This window comes from Podarcis erhardii, assembly GCF_964252035.2.
Source record: "Podarcis erhardii genome assembly, chromosome: 7".
In the NCBI taxonomy this organism is placed as follows: Eukaryota; Metazoa; Chordata; class Lepidosauria; order Squamata; family Lacertidae; genus Podarcis; species Podarcis erhardii.
Genome location: NC_138511.1, coordinates 81,855,992 through 81,872,246, shown reverse-complemented (window position 1 = coordinate 81,872,246; position 16,255 = coordinate 81,855,992). Strand labels below are relative to the sequence as shown.

The 16,255-nt window shown below is 46.4% G+C and overlaps 1 protein-coding gene across 1 annotated transcript in view; it reads right to left on the bottom strand.

Moving 5' to 3' along the window:
* The window catches only part of ERF (ETS2 repressor factor), a 40,132-nt gene extending 32,496 nt beyond the window's left edge, over positions 1-7,636 (bottom strand). The window contains exons 1-2 of the mRNA XM_081869119.1: positions 7,295-7,636; positions 1,667-1,748 (exon numbers count right to left, since the gene is read on the bottom strand). Of these exons, the coding sequence (XP_081725245.1) occupies positions 1,667-1,727 (61 nt within the window). The 5' untranslated portion in view covers positions 1,728-1,748; positions 7,295-7,636. The remainder of the gene's footprint in view (positions 1-1,666; positions 1,749-7,294) is intronic.
* Between the last annotated feature and the right edge of the window lie 8,619 nt (positions 7,637-16,255).

Genomic DNA, 16,255 nt, shown 5'->3' with positions numbered 1-16,255 from the left:
TTAGAGTAGAACAACTGAAATCAATGAACCTAAGCTAGTTATGTCCTCTAAGGGCTATCAAGATAATAGTGTACAGCTAGGCTTGTTCTTACGGGCAATGTTCAACTCTAGGCATCACTAGTTAAAGTAGAGGTGGAGAACCTGTGGCCACCAGGTGCTGCTGGACTCCACCTCCCATAATTCCTGGCTGCTGGACTCCAACTCCCATAATTCCAACAACATCTGGAGGGCCATAGGTTCTCCATGCTCAAATTAAAGGATCTCAACATTAAAACCAGTGTCTTGTTTCTAACAGGAACTAGCTGGAAGCTTCCAAGAAGAGCACAAAGGCAACATCCCTTCCAAGCTGATTGCCCTCAGCGTCTTGTATTCACACAGGCATATTGCCCTCTGGTTCACAGAATCATAGAGTTGCAAGGGACCTCCAACGGTCATCTAGTCCAACCCCCTGAAATGTAGGAGTTTCCATCTAGCTCTCCTGGCTAATAGGTGCTGGAAGACTGGTTATCCTCCGCAAATATGCCTGCTTGCTTCTTCTTTTAAGCCCTCTTAGCTAGCGGCCATAAATATATCCAGTGGCGGTGAATTCCACAAGTTAATTGCACGTTGTATATGAAATACTTCTCTCTTTCGGCTCTCCGGAGCCTTGAGCTACTAATCTGCCGGGGAGGTGCCGCTGCGAGATTATGACTGGCTCCAAGGCTGCCCCGTGAACTGCCGTAGCAAAAGTGGGATTAGAACTCTGCTCTCCCAGATCAAAATATAATCCTCTCCTTGGTGCACTAAGCTTGTGTATATGTTGCGTGTGCGCAGACACCAATGCCTCACACAACCGAAATCTCCCGTGGGGACGCCCCTCTCTTCTCCAGGTCTCTGGGCTGCCTGCCGTTGCCCAAGGGGGTAATTATAAAGGTGTTTGTTTTTGATTGCCTCATTTAGACACAAGTGGCTTTTGCTCAGCGCAGAACCCGCCTTGCATGTGCATGTGTGTGTGTCTATATATCTATATCTGCCTGTCTGATGCAACAGCTGAACACTCAGAGAGGGAAAGATGGGGCCCACTCCCCTCTTATCTAGGGGGAGATGCGCCTCTGTCATTTGTCGCTAAGGGGGAAGACTCCAAAATTGGCTGGGGGAACACACCCTTTTGACCCACATGAATTTTCTGAAGGGGGCGCCTTCCATCTGTATCCCCCCGCAACCCCTACATCTTAGGGCTATGAGAAAGTGAGGCCTGGAAAATCCCTAGAAATGGACTCTTCTGAGACAGCCACGACTAAAATTAGAAGTGCCGTAACTATGGGTGGAAGCGAGGGAGGACTTTGTGGCCAGGGGAACAGGCCCAAATTATCCCTAACTTTATTAATTATGGTGTTAGAAACACCTGAGGTGGCCTGGAACATGAACACACACACACACACACAGTGTATATCTCATACATTTAAAGAAAAAATAGAGAAAAGAATCCTGGGAACTGTAGTTTCTGAGACAGCTTGGAAATGTTGCTGTGTGAGGGGAAAACTACAGTTCCCATGATTCTATGGGGGGTGGGGAGGTGTGCTTTAAATGAAGGGTGCGTACATAGCCAGTTGGTCGGAGGAAGTGGAGCCTAGTAGGCGGGCATGAGAATGAGAGGGAGAGCGAAGGGTTGTGAGGCTTACCGTACCTTGCCTCCAGTCTGCAGTGCCATTTTGTTTGCTCGCTGGAGATCGACATCTGCAATACATTCGACTTTGGCGAGAGGATGGCTGTGCAAACAGAGCAGAGGGTTAGGATACCAGCACAAAAAGTGTGTGTGTGGTTTTTTTGGTGAGGGGGGTAGAATCTCTGCCAAGAGAATCTGGCTTAAAGATGTCGAGGACCAAAGAGGACACCTCACTGCTCCAAGCCCAAACGAAAATTAACGGACCAAAGACTGGCTGTGTACATGCCATGCATTTAAAGCACATTATGGCCAATCCTGGGAACTGTAGTTTACTCCCAACATACCTACCATTCTCAGCACATTTATCAAACTACAGTTCCCAGGATTCTTTGGGCTGGGGTTGCTTTGAATATACGGCTTGTACCATGGCCAGCCCATGACATTTGGGCACCTGAGGGGAACCACAAAATGGCGTCTGTTCACCCCTGCCAGGGAAGAAGGGGTGAGTAAAGATCAACCTCAGGAACAAGGGAGGAAGAAGTATCTACATCAGGATCAGAGTGACTACAGATAGTAGCCTTTAACAGCCTTTGTAGTTGCTGCTGTGTTACAGCTCCCAAAATACCCTGGGCAATGCAGGCGGAAGCTGATCTTAGTTGTAGTTTGAAAATTTGCAGGGCAACAGGTTTTTGTTTCTAGTTTATTATGAGATCTGCCCTTCCTCCTGGGAGCTCAGCGTAGTGTACATGGGTCCTCCCACTCCCCGTTTTATCCTGACAACAACCCTGCGAGGTTGATTAGGTTCAGAGATTGCGATGGTCCCAAGGTCGCCCAGCGAGCTGCATTGCGGAGTGGGGTTTCGAATCCAGACCTCGCTTACAGTGACATCAAATTAATGTTTAAACTTTTCCTGCATTAACTACAACAGAAAACACCAGAATGTCACATCGGTAGAGGGGAAAGGGAGGACTCAGAAGGTGGAGTTTTGGGGTCCCAAAAGGTTGTGTGAGTTTGCAGCCCGGTGCCACTTCTAAACACTTGACAAGGGTTTAATGTGTGAGCCCAGAAGTTCCAAGTTAAAATTTCATGTCTACCAGAAATTCAGTAGCTGGTCTTATGCATATTCCCCCCCCCAACGCCTCCCATGCATATTATTATACGGACAATTATGATTTCCAGAGCGGTAGCAGTAGTCTACATTATAAGGCTGTTGTAACGATTGCTGAGCCTGTGCATTCACAGCACTTTGAAAGGCTCTGTGTAGGAATGCATGATTCTTAAATAGGAATGAAATGTAAAGCAACTGAGGGATATTACCAGCAGAAAGGAAGCTGTCTCGATCTATGTCGGAAGCATCGGAGAAGGCAGCCTGCGTATGACACGATATTGCTCAGAGGCGCTTCTTCCAGTAAAACTCCGCAAGTCCCCCTCCTTTGTTAGAAAATAAACTTCCAAGTGGGTGCATACGGAGCAAACATTGCCACACTAATGCGTCCACAGTGGGTGGGGAGAACTTAATAATGAAAAGTTTTGGGGAGCCCAAAGTAACCTATTAAGAGAGAACGGTGTTTGTTGTGTTTCTGGATGAGACACTGCCCAGGTAATCCTGCCCCATATCTGGAAAGGACAGAGGTGAGTGGGGAGCCTCCAGATGTTTCTGGACTTCCACCAGCTGCGGCCAGCATTGCCAATGGTTAGGGAGGATGGGAATTTTGTAGCCCAAACCCTGGAGGGCCACAGGTTCCCCAAACCATGACACAGGCAAAGACTGCCTGCCTTCAGAAGAAGACGTACTCTGCAAGTCATGCAGATTTATTTATTTATCAAATTTTTATCCCGCCTTTCCTCCAAGCTCAGAGTGGTCACGTGGTTCTCTTTTTACAACAACCCTGTGAAGTAGGTTAGGCCGAGAAACTGTGATTGGCTCATGGTTGCTCAGTGAGCTTCATCCAGGATTCGAACTCGGGTCTCCCAGGTCCTAGTCCAACACTCTAACCACTAAACCACATGGCTTGGTTGGTGGTTTTGAGCTCTTTGGAGGGCAAGTTGCTTTTTAGTCCTACATACTCTTAAAAGTAAATAATTCAGGGTCCAAGAGTAAAGTGGCCTTGCAGTTTTAAATCAGACCTTCTCGGTGTTGGCTCCCAGCAGAGGTGTGTTGGGCACCATCCTTGCCAAGCTTTAAGCGGTCAATGAGGGCTGGCCTCTTATTATTGAATGCCCATTGTCCAGCCGATATGCACTACATGGCATTTTGGGGTGGGGTCATTTTCGATCCAATTTTCATTTCCAATTTTGGGGTGGGGTCATTTTCGATCCAATCTATTGCATTATCTTTCCTGGATGTAACTGGCATTTAGGGTGAAAGGCAATTAAGAAACAGAACCAAATAATGAAGGCCATGAAGGAAAAGATGTGCCGGCTACCAGTACCGTGGTACCTCGGGTTAAGTATTTAATTTGTTCCAGAGGTCCATTCTTAACCTGAAACTCTTCTTAACCTGAAGCACCACTTTAGCTAATGGGGCCTCCTGCTGCCGCCACGCCACCAAAGCACGATTTCTGTTATTATCCTGAAGCAATGTTCTTAACCTGAAGCACTATTTCTGGGTTAGCGGAGTCTGTAACCTGAAGCGTATGTAACCTGAAGCGTATGTAACCTGAGGTACCACTGTACTTCTCAGTGGGTGTGGAAGACAAATTCAAAAACCAGTGGAAGGAGGACAGATCCCACTAGGGCCCGGAATACAAGGGGTTAACCCGAGGAGCTTGAGGCCTGACACCTGTTTAAAGAGACATGTGGGAATTTTCCGGTCTTGACCCCTGCCGCTGACCCCTGGCGACCAGGCTACTGGGGAACCAGGCCAAAATATGGGAACAATCTCCCCAGGCATGAAAACTGACAGCTTGGGGGAATGGAATGAGGGGGGGGGGGAGAGGCTATACAAGGACCCACAGCAGAGGGGGGGCTGGAGATGGGGTGAGGGGGCGGGCTGAATAGCCCTTGCATCCACCCTGCCCCCCACCGCACAAATCCCGATCTCCCAATTCCTTTTTTTTTTTTTTTTACTTTCTTTTTCAGTCTCCCATTGCACCTCCCAGAAAAGACCCCTTTGCAGATGCAATTTCTACCCGGCTCCCCCCCCCCCGCCACCCTTTGCCCTGCGCTGTCCTTGGGACTCCCTCTGGGTGAAGGGAGGGCGCGAGGCAAGGAGGGTGGGGAGGGTCACAAGCCCAGGGAGCAGGCAGCAGCTGAGAGGTCTGGTGCCACATTTTCTGGGGCCCGGCTATAAATAGCCGGCGTTATAAATAATGCAGCATTATTCCCTCTATAATTATCGGGTGGGAAGTTTGCGGCCGGACTGGCGTATTACACGGCTGTACAGGCCGGCACCCTCCTGCCTCCCTTACGCCAGTCTTCCTAATTTACACTCCTTCCTCGTGGGGCCCGTCCCTCCTGCTAGAGGGACAAATCGAGCAACCGGATCCCTCCATTACTCTGGAGCAAAAGGCTCCATGGCGCAGACCGCATCCTTTTCATTTAAACTCCCGTGGAAATAACGGAGTGGAACCCTCACCCCACTGTCGGGGGGGGGGGAGGGAGCCAGCCTCCCCACTTCACCCCACCCCACCCAAAAAGCTTTTGCAATTGTAGCCCCTGCTAGGCTGAGGTTAATTTCGAAGGCAGAAATTTTGACCCGCTCGGCTTTAAGCCTGTCCAAAAGACGTGCCCCGCTGACCCACAGAGCCTGTTCCCTAATCCGACATGTGTGTGGGTTGCCCGGGGTTACTCGGTAGTGAGGGAAAGGCAGGTGGGATATGCTCAGAAACACACTTGTCATGTTACAGGGTAGATTCTGGATATTTAGCATGCTCTGGGGCTCAGTCCCAGCATAAATTAAGACCCTTTTCATTGTGACATCATCATCATCATCATTATTATATAGCACCAGTGCATGGCAGTTTATAGCATGCAATAGGACAGGTCTCTGTCCCAAGGAGCTTACAATCAACCTCATGATACTAGAGTTCCCTAGGTATATCATTTAAAATGCATCTACTTTGTTAGGGTTTTAGTCCTGTTTTAACTGTATTTGCTGTTTTTAATCTTGTGTGTTAAATCACCCCCAGGCAGTTGTTTGGAAGGCAATTAACAAATCACTGATAATTCAGTAGTAATTAATATTCAGCCCAATTGTTTAGCTCCCTTGTTTAGAGGCAAACTGTCAAATCTGCTTTCCTCTACACGTGAAAACACCTCCAGGCATCTCAGAAATATAACCAGTACACACACTGGCAAATTTTGACTACATCCAGAGTCTTAGCAAATTGGGGGTGTCCAAGCCAGCACAGGTGGGGAGACTGAGGCAGACACAGTGAACAGAGATGATGAATGCACGCCTGTTTGTTTCTAACAACACCCTCTTGCCTTAAGGGAGATGGGAATAAGGGGTGCCCCCTTCTGCTGTGGGAGAATTGCATTCTGACCTCCCTATGCAGGTCTACTCAGAAGTAAGTCACAGAGGTCAATGGAAGAGTTTGTTTCAAATATGTACTCCGTTCACACAGCTCACTGGGTGGCCTTCAGTTACTCAACCTTGCATACCTCACACAGTTTTATCAGACGCACAGGATTATATATATATATTGTAACTCACGGAGTCCCTCTAATATGGTACAGTGAGAAATAAATCTAGATGAATTCAAAATAAACAAGCCTTCTTTTTTGGCTCGGCTAAAATACGGAACCTAGGAATTCAGGCTTTCATTAAAAGGCCCTGTCAGAAGTGATGCTTACATGCCTCTCTTTTTTAAAACCTTCATCTTCCACAAGTCTACTGCAGATGAGGTTTCGGTCAGGTTTTGTTTTTTTACACTGAAACTGGTTCCCTATGCATGCTGTTAAAGCAATATTCGCAAGGACCGCAATATTCGCAAGGACCGGCAATCCGGGTTTAAAATGGCTCCCTTGTGATTCCAACATCCACACATGGACCAAAGTTTTTGATGCAGCTGAACTGTATCCCACGGGGAAGGAGGGAGGGAGGGAGAACTTTTGAGAACTGTAGCCCCTGATAGGCAAAAGTTAATATTTAAAAGGCAAAAATTTCCATCCTGGGGCCTTGAGCCTTTTGAGAAGACCTGCTCTTTCCAATACAGTTTAAAGCACACACCCCAAATCTGTAATATCAACTTCTATCAATTATAAGTTTCTGGCGGGGGGGGGGGTTTAAGTCACTCTTCTGCTTTCATAATGATGCAACACATTTTATGATTCAGTGGTTGTTGTTTTCAAAGACCTTCTGAGCACCATTTAGAATCATAGAATTTGATTTATAAATGTCCTTAGGTTTAAGCCTTTTTTCAAGGGGGGGGGGTTTAAAAACAAAGACTCTCCCCTATCCACCCACTTCTACCTGTATTCAAGACTGTTGTTCTACATCCTCCTTGGTCCCCCCCCCCAAATCATAATAATTGGGGAGTTCGTGATCACCCCATTTGGTGTTGGGTCCAAGAATCAGAGGCATGCAACGTCTGGATCTATTATGCAAAATGTTCTGCCCCACATGCAACACTCCCCCCTCCCCAAAAAAATAAGAAGACAGAGCTGAGGGTGCAGAGGAGAAGAGAGAGAGAAAAAGAGACTTACAGAGCAAAGAGGAAGAGAGGGCTTTCTTTGTGTGGGGCTGCCCCATAGACGGGCTAAGTCGTCCCCTCCCTTTTTGCCCCCGGCCAGCTGGGAAAGTCAACTCCGGGGAGCCGGCCGGAGGGAAAGAGCGAGCGAAGCGGGTATATTTAGCCGCAGGGCGGGGTCGGCCGCCTGCCTGAGGAAGGAGGGAAGGAGGAAAAGAAGGAGTAAAGCGGGATTAAACTCTAGAAGGGGACGCCCGGCGCCTTGTGACTCCTCCATCGCCGAAATAGCAGCGCGAGGCGAGAGGAAAAGTTTGTTCCTGCGGCGGAATTAGCAGCAGGGCACTAAAAACAGCTGCAGCGAAAGCAGCGCCGCCGCCGCCTCCCTGGCCCGGGGCGCCTGCCAGCTGGCAGCCAGCTCCGGCCCTGCCCTGCCCGGCCCGGTCTGCCTGCCCGCCCGCTCGGAGCGAGAAGCGCGGCAGACACAAGCACAGGCCCGCACGGCCCTTCGCACGCACGGCGAGCCTCCCTTTGTTGCCGCTTCCTCAGCGCCGCCGCCGCCGCCGCCGCCCGTAAGAGGCGCGGGTTCCGCCTTGCTGGCGCCCTCGGCCGCGCAGCGCCTCCTGCCGGCGGCGGCGGCCCGGAGCGGCCGGCAGGGGGCGCTAAGGAGGAAGCGCCCGGATAGAGGCGGCGGCGGCGGCAAAGCAGCTCCCGCCGCGTCTCTGCGTGAGTTTGCGTTCTGGATTTCCTCCTCCTCCCCATCAGCTTTTTTTCTGTTTCTCACCACGCATCAGGATTTAGATTTAGATTTGATGAGGCCCTAAGTTACTGAAGGTAGTGGGGCCCTTTCTATGTCCAGCTGTCCTTTGTCAACAACAAATTGTCGCTGATTTTTGGGTTGAATATATGCTATATGGTAATCTATGGACCTAATAGGTATCTAAAGCCATTTGCACATAACAAAATATGTATTTTATCAAAGTAGTTGTTGAAAAGTCCACGCAGAATGCAAAGTCCATGCAGAATGTAGGCCCCCTATATATAGAAATGAGCAAAGCAGTGATATTTTAGGGAGCAGGCTAGCAGACCTGCTTACATCATAGGAGCCTACACGACACAAAACACTCTTGCTGTATGTAGGTTTTATTTTATATGTTTTTTATCTTATATTTTGGAAATGTACATCCACTTTTTCCCCCCCTTTAAATTTTTTGGGGGCTCCCAAGAGAGTGGGGTCCTGAGCTATAGCTTGTTTAGCTTATATGTTAATCCGGCACTGATCAGGAGTGCCATCTTGAATAAAATATTTGGGGAGAGGGGAAGCAGGCAAGCTCAGACTCTACAAATGTCCCTCTTATCCAGGGACAGTCCCAGACTTTTCTGATTTGATCCTGGAATGTGCCACTTTTCCTTAGGACGCCCTGATTCTCATTGGAGGAATGTTGGAGGGGATGCAAGCTCCGCCCTGCATAATTGGTCACGGCACAAGCGCACCATCTGAATGGCAATGCCCATCAACTTGGGGGGAGGGGCTTCAAATATTTTATTAGGGGGTCCGAAGGGTCCTCAGCCCCTAGGAGTTGGCTCCTATCACACACACACACACACACACACACACACACCCCAGCTTCCACAGCACTGAGTCCAATTCAGATATACAGTGGTACCTCAGGTTACATACGCTTCAGGTTATATACTCCGCTAACCCAGAAATAGTGCTTCAGGTTAAGAACTTTGCTTCAGGTTGAGAACAGAAATCTTGCTCTGGCGGCGCAGCAGCAGCAGGAGGCCCCATTAGCTAAAGTGGTGCTTCAGGCTAAGAACAGTTTCAGGTTAAGTACGGACCTCTGGAACGAATTAAGTACTTAACCCGAGGTACCACTGTAGTTTCAAAATATTAAGCAGTATAGAAATCAAATAATCAGTCAGTCCATTCACTCCTGATACAAAGAGCCAGTGGAATTGTTGGGCTTCAGAAAGAGGCTGCCCACTGGCTCTCTTGTGCCCAGATCAGTGAAATACAGGTGGGCAGGGGGACCCTGGAATTGTAGAGTTGGAACAGATCCCAAGGTCAGCTAGTCTTATCTCCTGCAATGCAGGGATCTCAGCACACAGTCCCCCATCCAGTTTGGAACCATAACCAGATCCTGTTTAGCTTTGCAAATGTGCTAGCCGTTTTATTGCTGAAGGAGTTTCCTCTCAGTGTATATTACTCTCAAAAGTTTTATGGTTAGACATAGAAGTGTATCTAACTGTAATGCAATTAAAAAGAAAACAGAAAACCTGTAGTTATCAGCAGCCTGGGTGCCAGGAAACATCAATTTGTCTCCCCTCCGCTGGGAGAATTCCAGACTGCTGAGATTAGCAGTAGTTACGTTAAATGTGGCCTGCATATGTCAGAGGCTCTTCACATATTTCTTTATGTTCCAAAACTAAAGGGAGATGTTGTTTCTGTTTCTTTTATTTCTTAGAAGAGAGAGGTGCCCATCGTTTTAGAGGCCACCTGTTTCCAATTTTGAAACCTAAGGGCTTCAAAGTGCGTTTAAGGGCCTCTGTGTCTGTCCACTAGCTGAAGGGTTTTGTAGGGTCAGAGGCCACCTGAACCTATTTTCTGTGTCAAATCTCAGCTCTGGAACCTGTCAGTGTGCAAACCAGCCTTCACTCATGCAACTTGGGACAATTTGTGTATGTGTGTGATCAGAAGCGGATGAGCTTTTAAGCACCACAGAACTATTTATCATGGCAAAATGGAAACCAAGAATACAGATCGCAGCTTCTTGGATAATTACAGCACCCTACTTGCCAACATTTAAACTGGGGGTGGGGGTGGGGGAATGTGATTAAGTTGCAAATGGCAAATATTTGTTTTGGCGACCTAAACTGCTTCTGACATAGCTGAGTATCAGGTGTATTTTCATTCCACCCAGTTAAAGATTGTAACTCTAAAGCTTACGTGTTCATACACCAACAGAAAGGGGTAAAAATACATTTCTTTTCTAGTTTTGCATTTCTTATGGCTACCCAATGAATCCAACAATTTCCTCCCACTCATTGAGGACCTCTACAGTGCTCTCAGCAGATCCCCCCGCTATTGTTTGCATAGCAGATCTGAAACACCAGCAGCTGCGTTACAGAAAACCCAGTGGCCCAATATTCTGACGCAGCACATAATATTTAACGTATTGAATGGGTGGTGCAGAGAACCATGCCTATCTGGAAGTGCCGTCCCTAACCCCAGCTATGGTAAGAGGAAGATGCTTTTCACATGCTCAGAGACACTCTATTCCAGCCAAGCTGGAAGTCAAATGTAAATCAGTCCTTGGCTAATATGAAAAGATCCAGTTCCTATGTCCAGAGCTGAAACAGTTCCCATTGATTCAAGCCACTGTGAGAGTTGTTTGAGATTAAATATTACACACTGTGTGTGTGTGTGTGTGTGTGTGTGTGTGTGTGTGTGTAAGTCACTGAACTGCTTACGGAAAGCTAACTGGAGAATATGTTCTATTGCCCTGGGTGGGGACTAGCTTCTAAAATAGAGATTATGTTCTGCATTCCAAGGATATCCTCACAGCATCAACACAGTTCTATTTAGGAAAAGTGCTAGAGGAACTTGCAAGGCTAGCTTCAGAGGGTGGCATGACTGGACATTCATGGGAGCTTCAAGAGCAGCAGAGGGCCCATTGCAGTGAGAATGCTGCTGTTTCCACCTTGCACAGAGTCTCAGATGCAGCCAAAGATAATTCTCTTTTTTAAAAAAATATTTCCACATAAGAAATTATCAAACCATATACGGTAATCACCTATATAATTCCCCCCCCCTCCCCACTATGGACTTCCCTTAGCTCCTCTCCCTGGTTTCGCTGCACATATTTTCTCTGCATATTATAAAATTGTATATATCCTTACATATCTTTCCTTCACGTTATCAACAATAAATTTGTGTATGTTTATTCAAAACCTGCCAAGGAGTCAAGTTCATTTTGTTGTGTTTTAAAATAATTTGTGTAAAGTTCCCATTCCTCCTTAAAGTCACAGTTGTCCTTGTCTCGCAGTTTGTATGTCAATTTAGCCAGTTCTGCATAGTTCATCAATTTCTCTTGCCACTGTTCTTTTGTCAGGGTTTCCTCATTCTTCCATCCTTGTGCTATCAAGACTCTTGCCACTGTTGTAGCATACATAAACAAGTTCCTTATTTTCCTTTGCAGGTCTTGTCCTACAATCCCTAACAAAAATGCTTCTGTGTTTTTTTTACAAATGTCATTTTAAACATTTTCTTCAATTCATTATATATCATTTCCCAATTTTTTAAAAAAAATTCTTTACATTCCCACCACATATGAACAGCCAAAGATAATTCTCAGTTTGTAAATCCTGCTTGTTCTATGTTGGCCCCTGAGGGTGCTGTGTGCCCAGGGGCCCATGAAATCCTGGATCCAGCAGTTGGGTGGGGTGCTGGGAGACTGGTTGTCCCCAGATAATTCTGTTTTTCTAGATATCTAATTTTAGGACACTGAGCAGGGGTGCGGAGCCTCTGGCCCTACAGATGTTGTTGGACTACAACTTCCATCATCCCTGTTGAGTTGGAGTCCAACATCTGGAGTGACACAGGTTCCCTAACCCTCCAGTACAGATCTTATACTGGAGGTTTGCAGTGCAATGCTCTGCATATCCACTCAGGATGAGTCCCGTTGAGTTCAATGGAGTTTACTTCCAGATACGTGGGTATAGGGCTGCAGCCCCCAAGAGGCACAATGCATTCCACAGAACAACCTGCACCATCTATTTTCGGTGCATGTGGATTCAGCTTTACTGCTTGAGTTTTGACATACTGTTATTATTTCATTTATGCCTTATGCAAAAAAAAAAAAAGGGGGGGGGGAGAAGCAACAGCAAAAACGCCTCTAGGCAATTTACAGTTTAAGAACAAATATGCAACATCCAATATGCCAAACACAATAAATAAAATTTCCCCCTGGAAAAACAACAACCGTCAACAAAATATCCTATATAGCATAAAGACAGCAATCAGCTCAGAAACCCCGTCGTATGGGAACAGCCGTTCATATTAAAAACACGGGCTAATAAAACATGAATAATTGCTAAAACTGATAAGTCTAAAAGGCTTGGGGGAAATGGAAAGACTTTGCCTTAGGGCCTGGGGTAGGCATCACATTCAGCTAGCTCAGCCTTTGCCATCCTGGGGCCTGCCAGATGATGGCGGTTTAAAATGAAGATGGGGAGAACATTGTACACCAGCTTTTCACTCCTTGGAGAAAAAAGGTGGGGTAGAAATGCAGCAGTTTGTTCCCTCGATGCAAAGCCATCCTATACAGTGGTACCTCAGGTTACAGACGCTTCAGGTTACAGACTCCGCTAACCCAGAAATAGTATCTCGGGTTAAGAACTTTGCTTCAGGAGGAGAACAGAAATCATGCGGTGGCAGCGGGAGGCCCCATTAGCTAAAGTGGTGCTTCAGGTTAAGAACAGTTTCAGGTTAAGAATTGACCTCTGGAACAAATTAAGTTCCTAACCCGAGGTACCACTGTACATTTGCTGAACATCAGTACAGCTTTTCCCCACCCGGTGCTGCCTGAATGAGACTTTAACCTTCTGCCTTCTGGTGCTGAGAATGTGAAGCGGGAAGGGGGTAGACCTGAGAAAACAGACCAGGACTCCCACTCTATCATTATCCCAGCAAATTTCCCTGCAACGTTGCAACCAGCAAAGGCACCAAAAAGCTGCTTGGGTCTTCTGGTTGAGTTATTTTATGTGCCTCTTTTCTTTTGGCCAAGTTTCCTGAGTGGTACTCCTCACATATGGCAATCTCCATATATACGGTATATAGCTATATATCTATATGGAAGTATCCTGTGCAGTTTTGTCCTCTTTAAAATGTCTGAGTGGCTGCAGCTCAGGGGAAGAGCATTTTGCTTCGCGTCCAGATGGTTTCAGGTTCAATTCCTGCGCAGGCACAACTAAGAAAGACGTCTTTCTGAGACCCTGGAGAGCTATTGCCATTCAGGATATTGTGTCCTTGAACTCCGATAATGCCTCACACGTACCTGGATGGAGAAGGGTGTGCGAGTTTGTGTAGGAGCTAGCCTGCCAAGCAAAGTTAAACTCGTTTTAATTGCACCACCCACTTTTGGCTCTGGCCCTGCCCACCTCTAGCATGAGGTCCCTGGAAAGTTGCCCAGAAGAGAAGGCCACTACCACCAGGCAGGAAAACCTTCTCTCCCGCTTCCCACAGCATCATAGCATTTCCAAGAACTATCACTTCTTCAAGGCTTTTCTAGGAAAGGGTACTAGAAGGTTAAAGGGAATGCCACCATTTTATCGGTCTGGAAATTCCGCTTGTGGTGTTTAAGAGGTTATTCCCCACTCCCCCCACAAAGAACTGGATGTTTCACAAGATCAACATTGCTGAGGATCCTCAACTGTCCCGCTTCAGAAATCAACTGGAGGACACGTGGGTTTTCAGTCAGCCCAGCACCGTTGCCGCATTTATCTGTTTGTGAGCATGATGGAATGCAATCAAAGAATGAATGCCAGCTTTTGCAAACAACAAAGACTTTGCAGTTCTGGGAGGTAGGATGCCAAGTGAGGAATCTTCAGCATCCTCACCAAACTACAACCCCCAGGATTCTTTGCAGGAAGTTGCCACTTTTGGTCAGGCAAAATAAAGGACGGTTCAGGAGAGTGGGGAAACAGCCAAGCAGTGGCGGACCTGCACTATGCTAGACCAACATAATAATTATTTTAGGCATTTATTTAATATTATTTATTTTCTCTCACATTCTAGGGGTTGGACTAGATGATCCTGCTCTGATGCTGTTTCCTGCTTGATGGTGTTTCCTGCTTGGCAGGGGGTTGGACTCGATGGCCCTTGTGGTCTCTTCCAACTCTATGATTCTATGATTCTATGATCCTCAGGGGTCCCTTCCAATTCTACGATCTTCTGTGCATATACACAGGCAAGTGATTTCGAAGCGATCTCCTTTCAGAGTGACTTGTGTTTTCCTTGGAATTCCATTGTATGTAACAAAACCTGCACAGCATTCTCTTGAAACTGAAACACCTTGTTTTTTCAGTTTAGCTTTGTTGCACGCAGTGGCTAGAAAGCTCCCCTTTCATGCTGATTGGGCAGCTCTAGGATGCTGGAGGGGAAGAAATGGAGGCAGTAATAGATTTTACTTTTTTGGGCTCCATGATCACTGCAGATGGTGACAGCAGTCACGAAATTAAAAGACACCTGCTTCTTGGGAGAAAAGCAATGACAAACCTAGACAGCATCTTAAAAAGCAGATACATCACCTTGCCAACAAAGATCCATATAGTTAAAGCTATGGTTTTCCCAGTAGTGATGTATGGAAGTGAGAGCTGGACCATAAAGAAGGCTGATCGCCGAAGAATTGATGCTTTTGAATTATGGTCTGGAGGAGATTCTTGAGAGTCCCATGGACTGAAATATCAAACCTATCCATTCTGAAGGAAATCAGCCGTGAGTGCTCACTGGAAGGACAGATCCTGAAGCTGAGGCTCCAATACTTTGGCCACCTCATGAGAAGAGAAGACTCCCTGGAAAAGACCCTGATGTTGGGAAAGATTGAGGGCACGAGGAGAAGGGGATGACGGAGGGCGAGATGGTTGGACAGTGTTCTTGAAGCTACCAGCATGAGTTTGACCAAACTGCGGGAGGCAGTGGAAGACAGGAGTGCCTGGTGTGCTCTGGTCCAGGGGGTCACAAAGAGTCGGACACGACTAAATGACTAAACAACAACAAAGGCTGCTGGAGACAGGGACCCTGTTGCAGAATGTACCTTAACAAGCATTTGACGACCTGCAATCTGGGGCCCACCACACCACATCTGACAAATGAATATGGCTTCCATATTCTTGACTGTGACTCTGCTGACATAAACCTGCAGCTATTCTTCACTGCCGGTGGAACTTCCTGCTTCTGTCCCCTGCTGGAGACAGAATGCTAGCCTAGAGGGGCTTTGAACCGATCCAGCAAGGGGATTCTGATGCTGTCCGTTGCCTGCGCTCACATAAACAACACCAAGTCACAGAGCAGTAGGTGAGATTGTATCTTCTACAGCACCAGCTGCTTCTTCTTAAAAGCGCTGCAGACTTGCAAACATCACGAGACGTTTTCTTGTTAAGTAAGAGATATTGGGAGCCAAAGCAAACCGGGAGAAGAGGGAATATGTTTCTACGTGTCCAGGCTGTTGGGTCACCCTGGGATGCTTTGTGAGCAAAGGGCCTTCAGGCACACATGGCGATGATTCAACTGCTGCCCTGCACAGATGTCAGGGCTGAAAAGTACCCTAAATGTCAAGCTTTTAAAAACAGAAACACCACCCACGTTTTGAGCCTTTAAGGCATGCTTCCATAACGCCTATTTCCATGAGTGCAACACCCTGTTCCCCAGAGAAATTGACTGCAGGAGAAACACCCTTCTCTTGCATCTGAATCCTGCTATGGTATAGATCAGGGATTCCCAAAATGCGGTCTATGTTTGGGTTGCCATATGTACTCGTTTTTTCCTTCTTCTTTTTTTTTAAAAAATATTTATTCAAATTTTAAAGATTACAAAGAGAGAATTAAAAAAAAACAAAAAAGAAAATAAAAAATACAATACAAAAATACAAACAATTCGAAAAAAAGAAAAAAGAGGGGAAAAAACCAACTCAAACTTTTACATAACTTTCTTTCCTTTGCTTATTTCCTTGACCTCCTCACACCTCCCTTTTTTGTATTCTAGTTCAATTAGATATTTCAGCATATCCTTTCTATCTTTGTTTTTATCCTAATAATTTATCTTAATATACTGTAATTTTACATTCTCGTCTTTCTCCAATTAAAAAAATCAATTTTTACCTAATCCTTTATATCATTTCTGCTAAAACCACATTACTTCATTCCAACATCCTTCTAACATTCCTTAATTTTGCAATATTTCTGTAAATAAACTTTA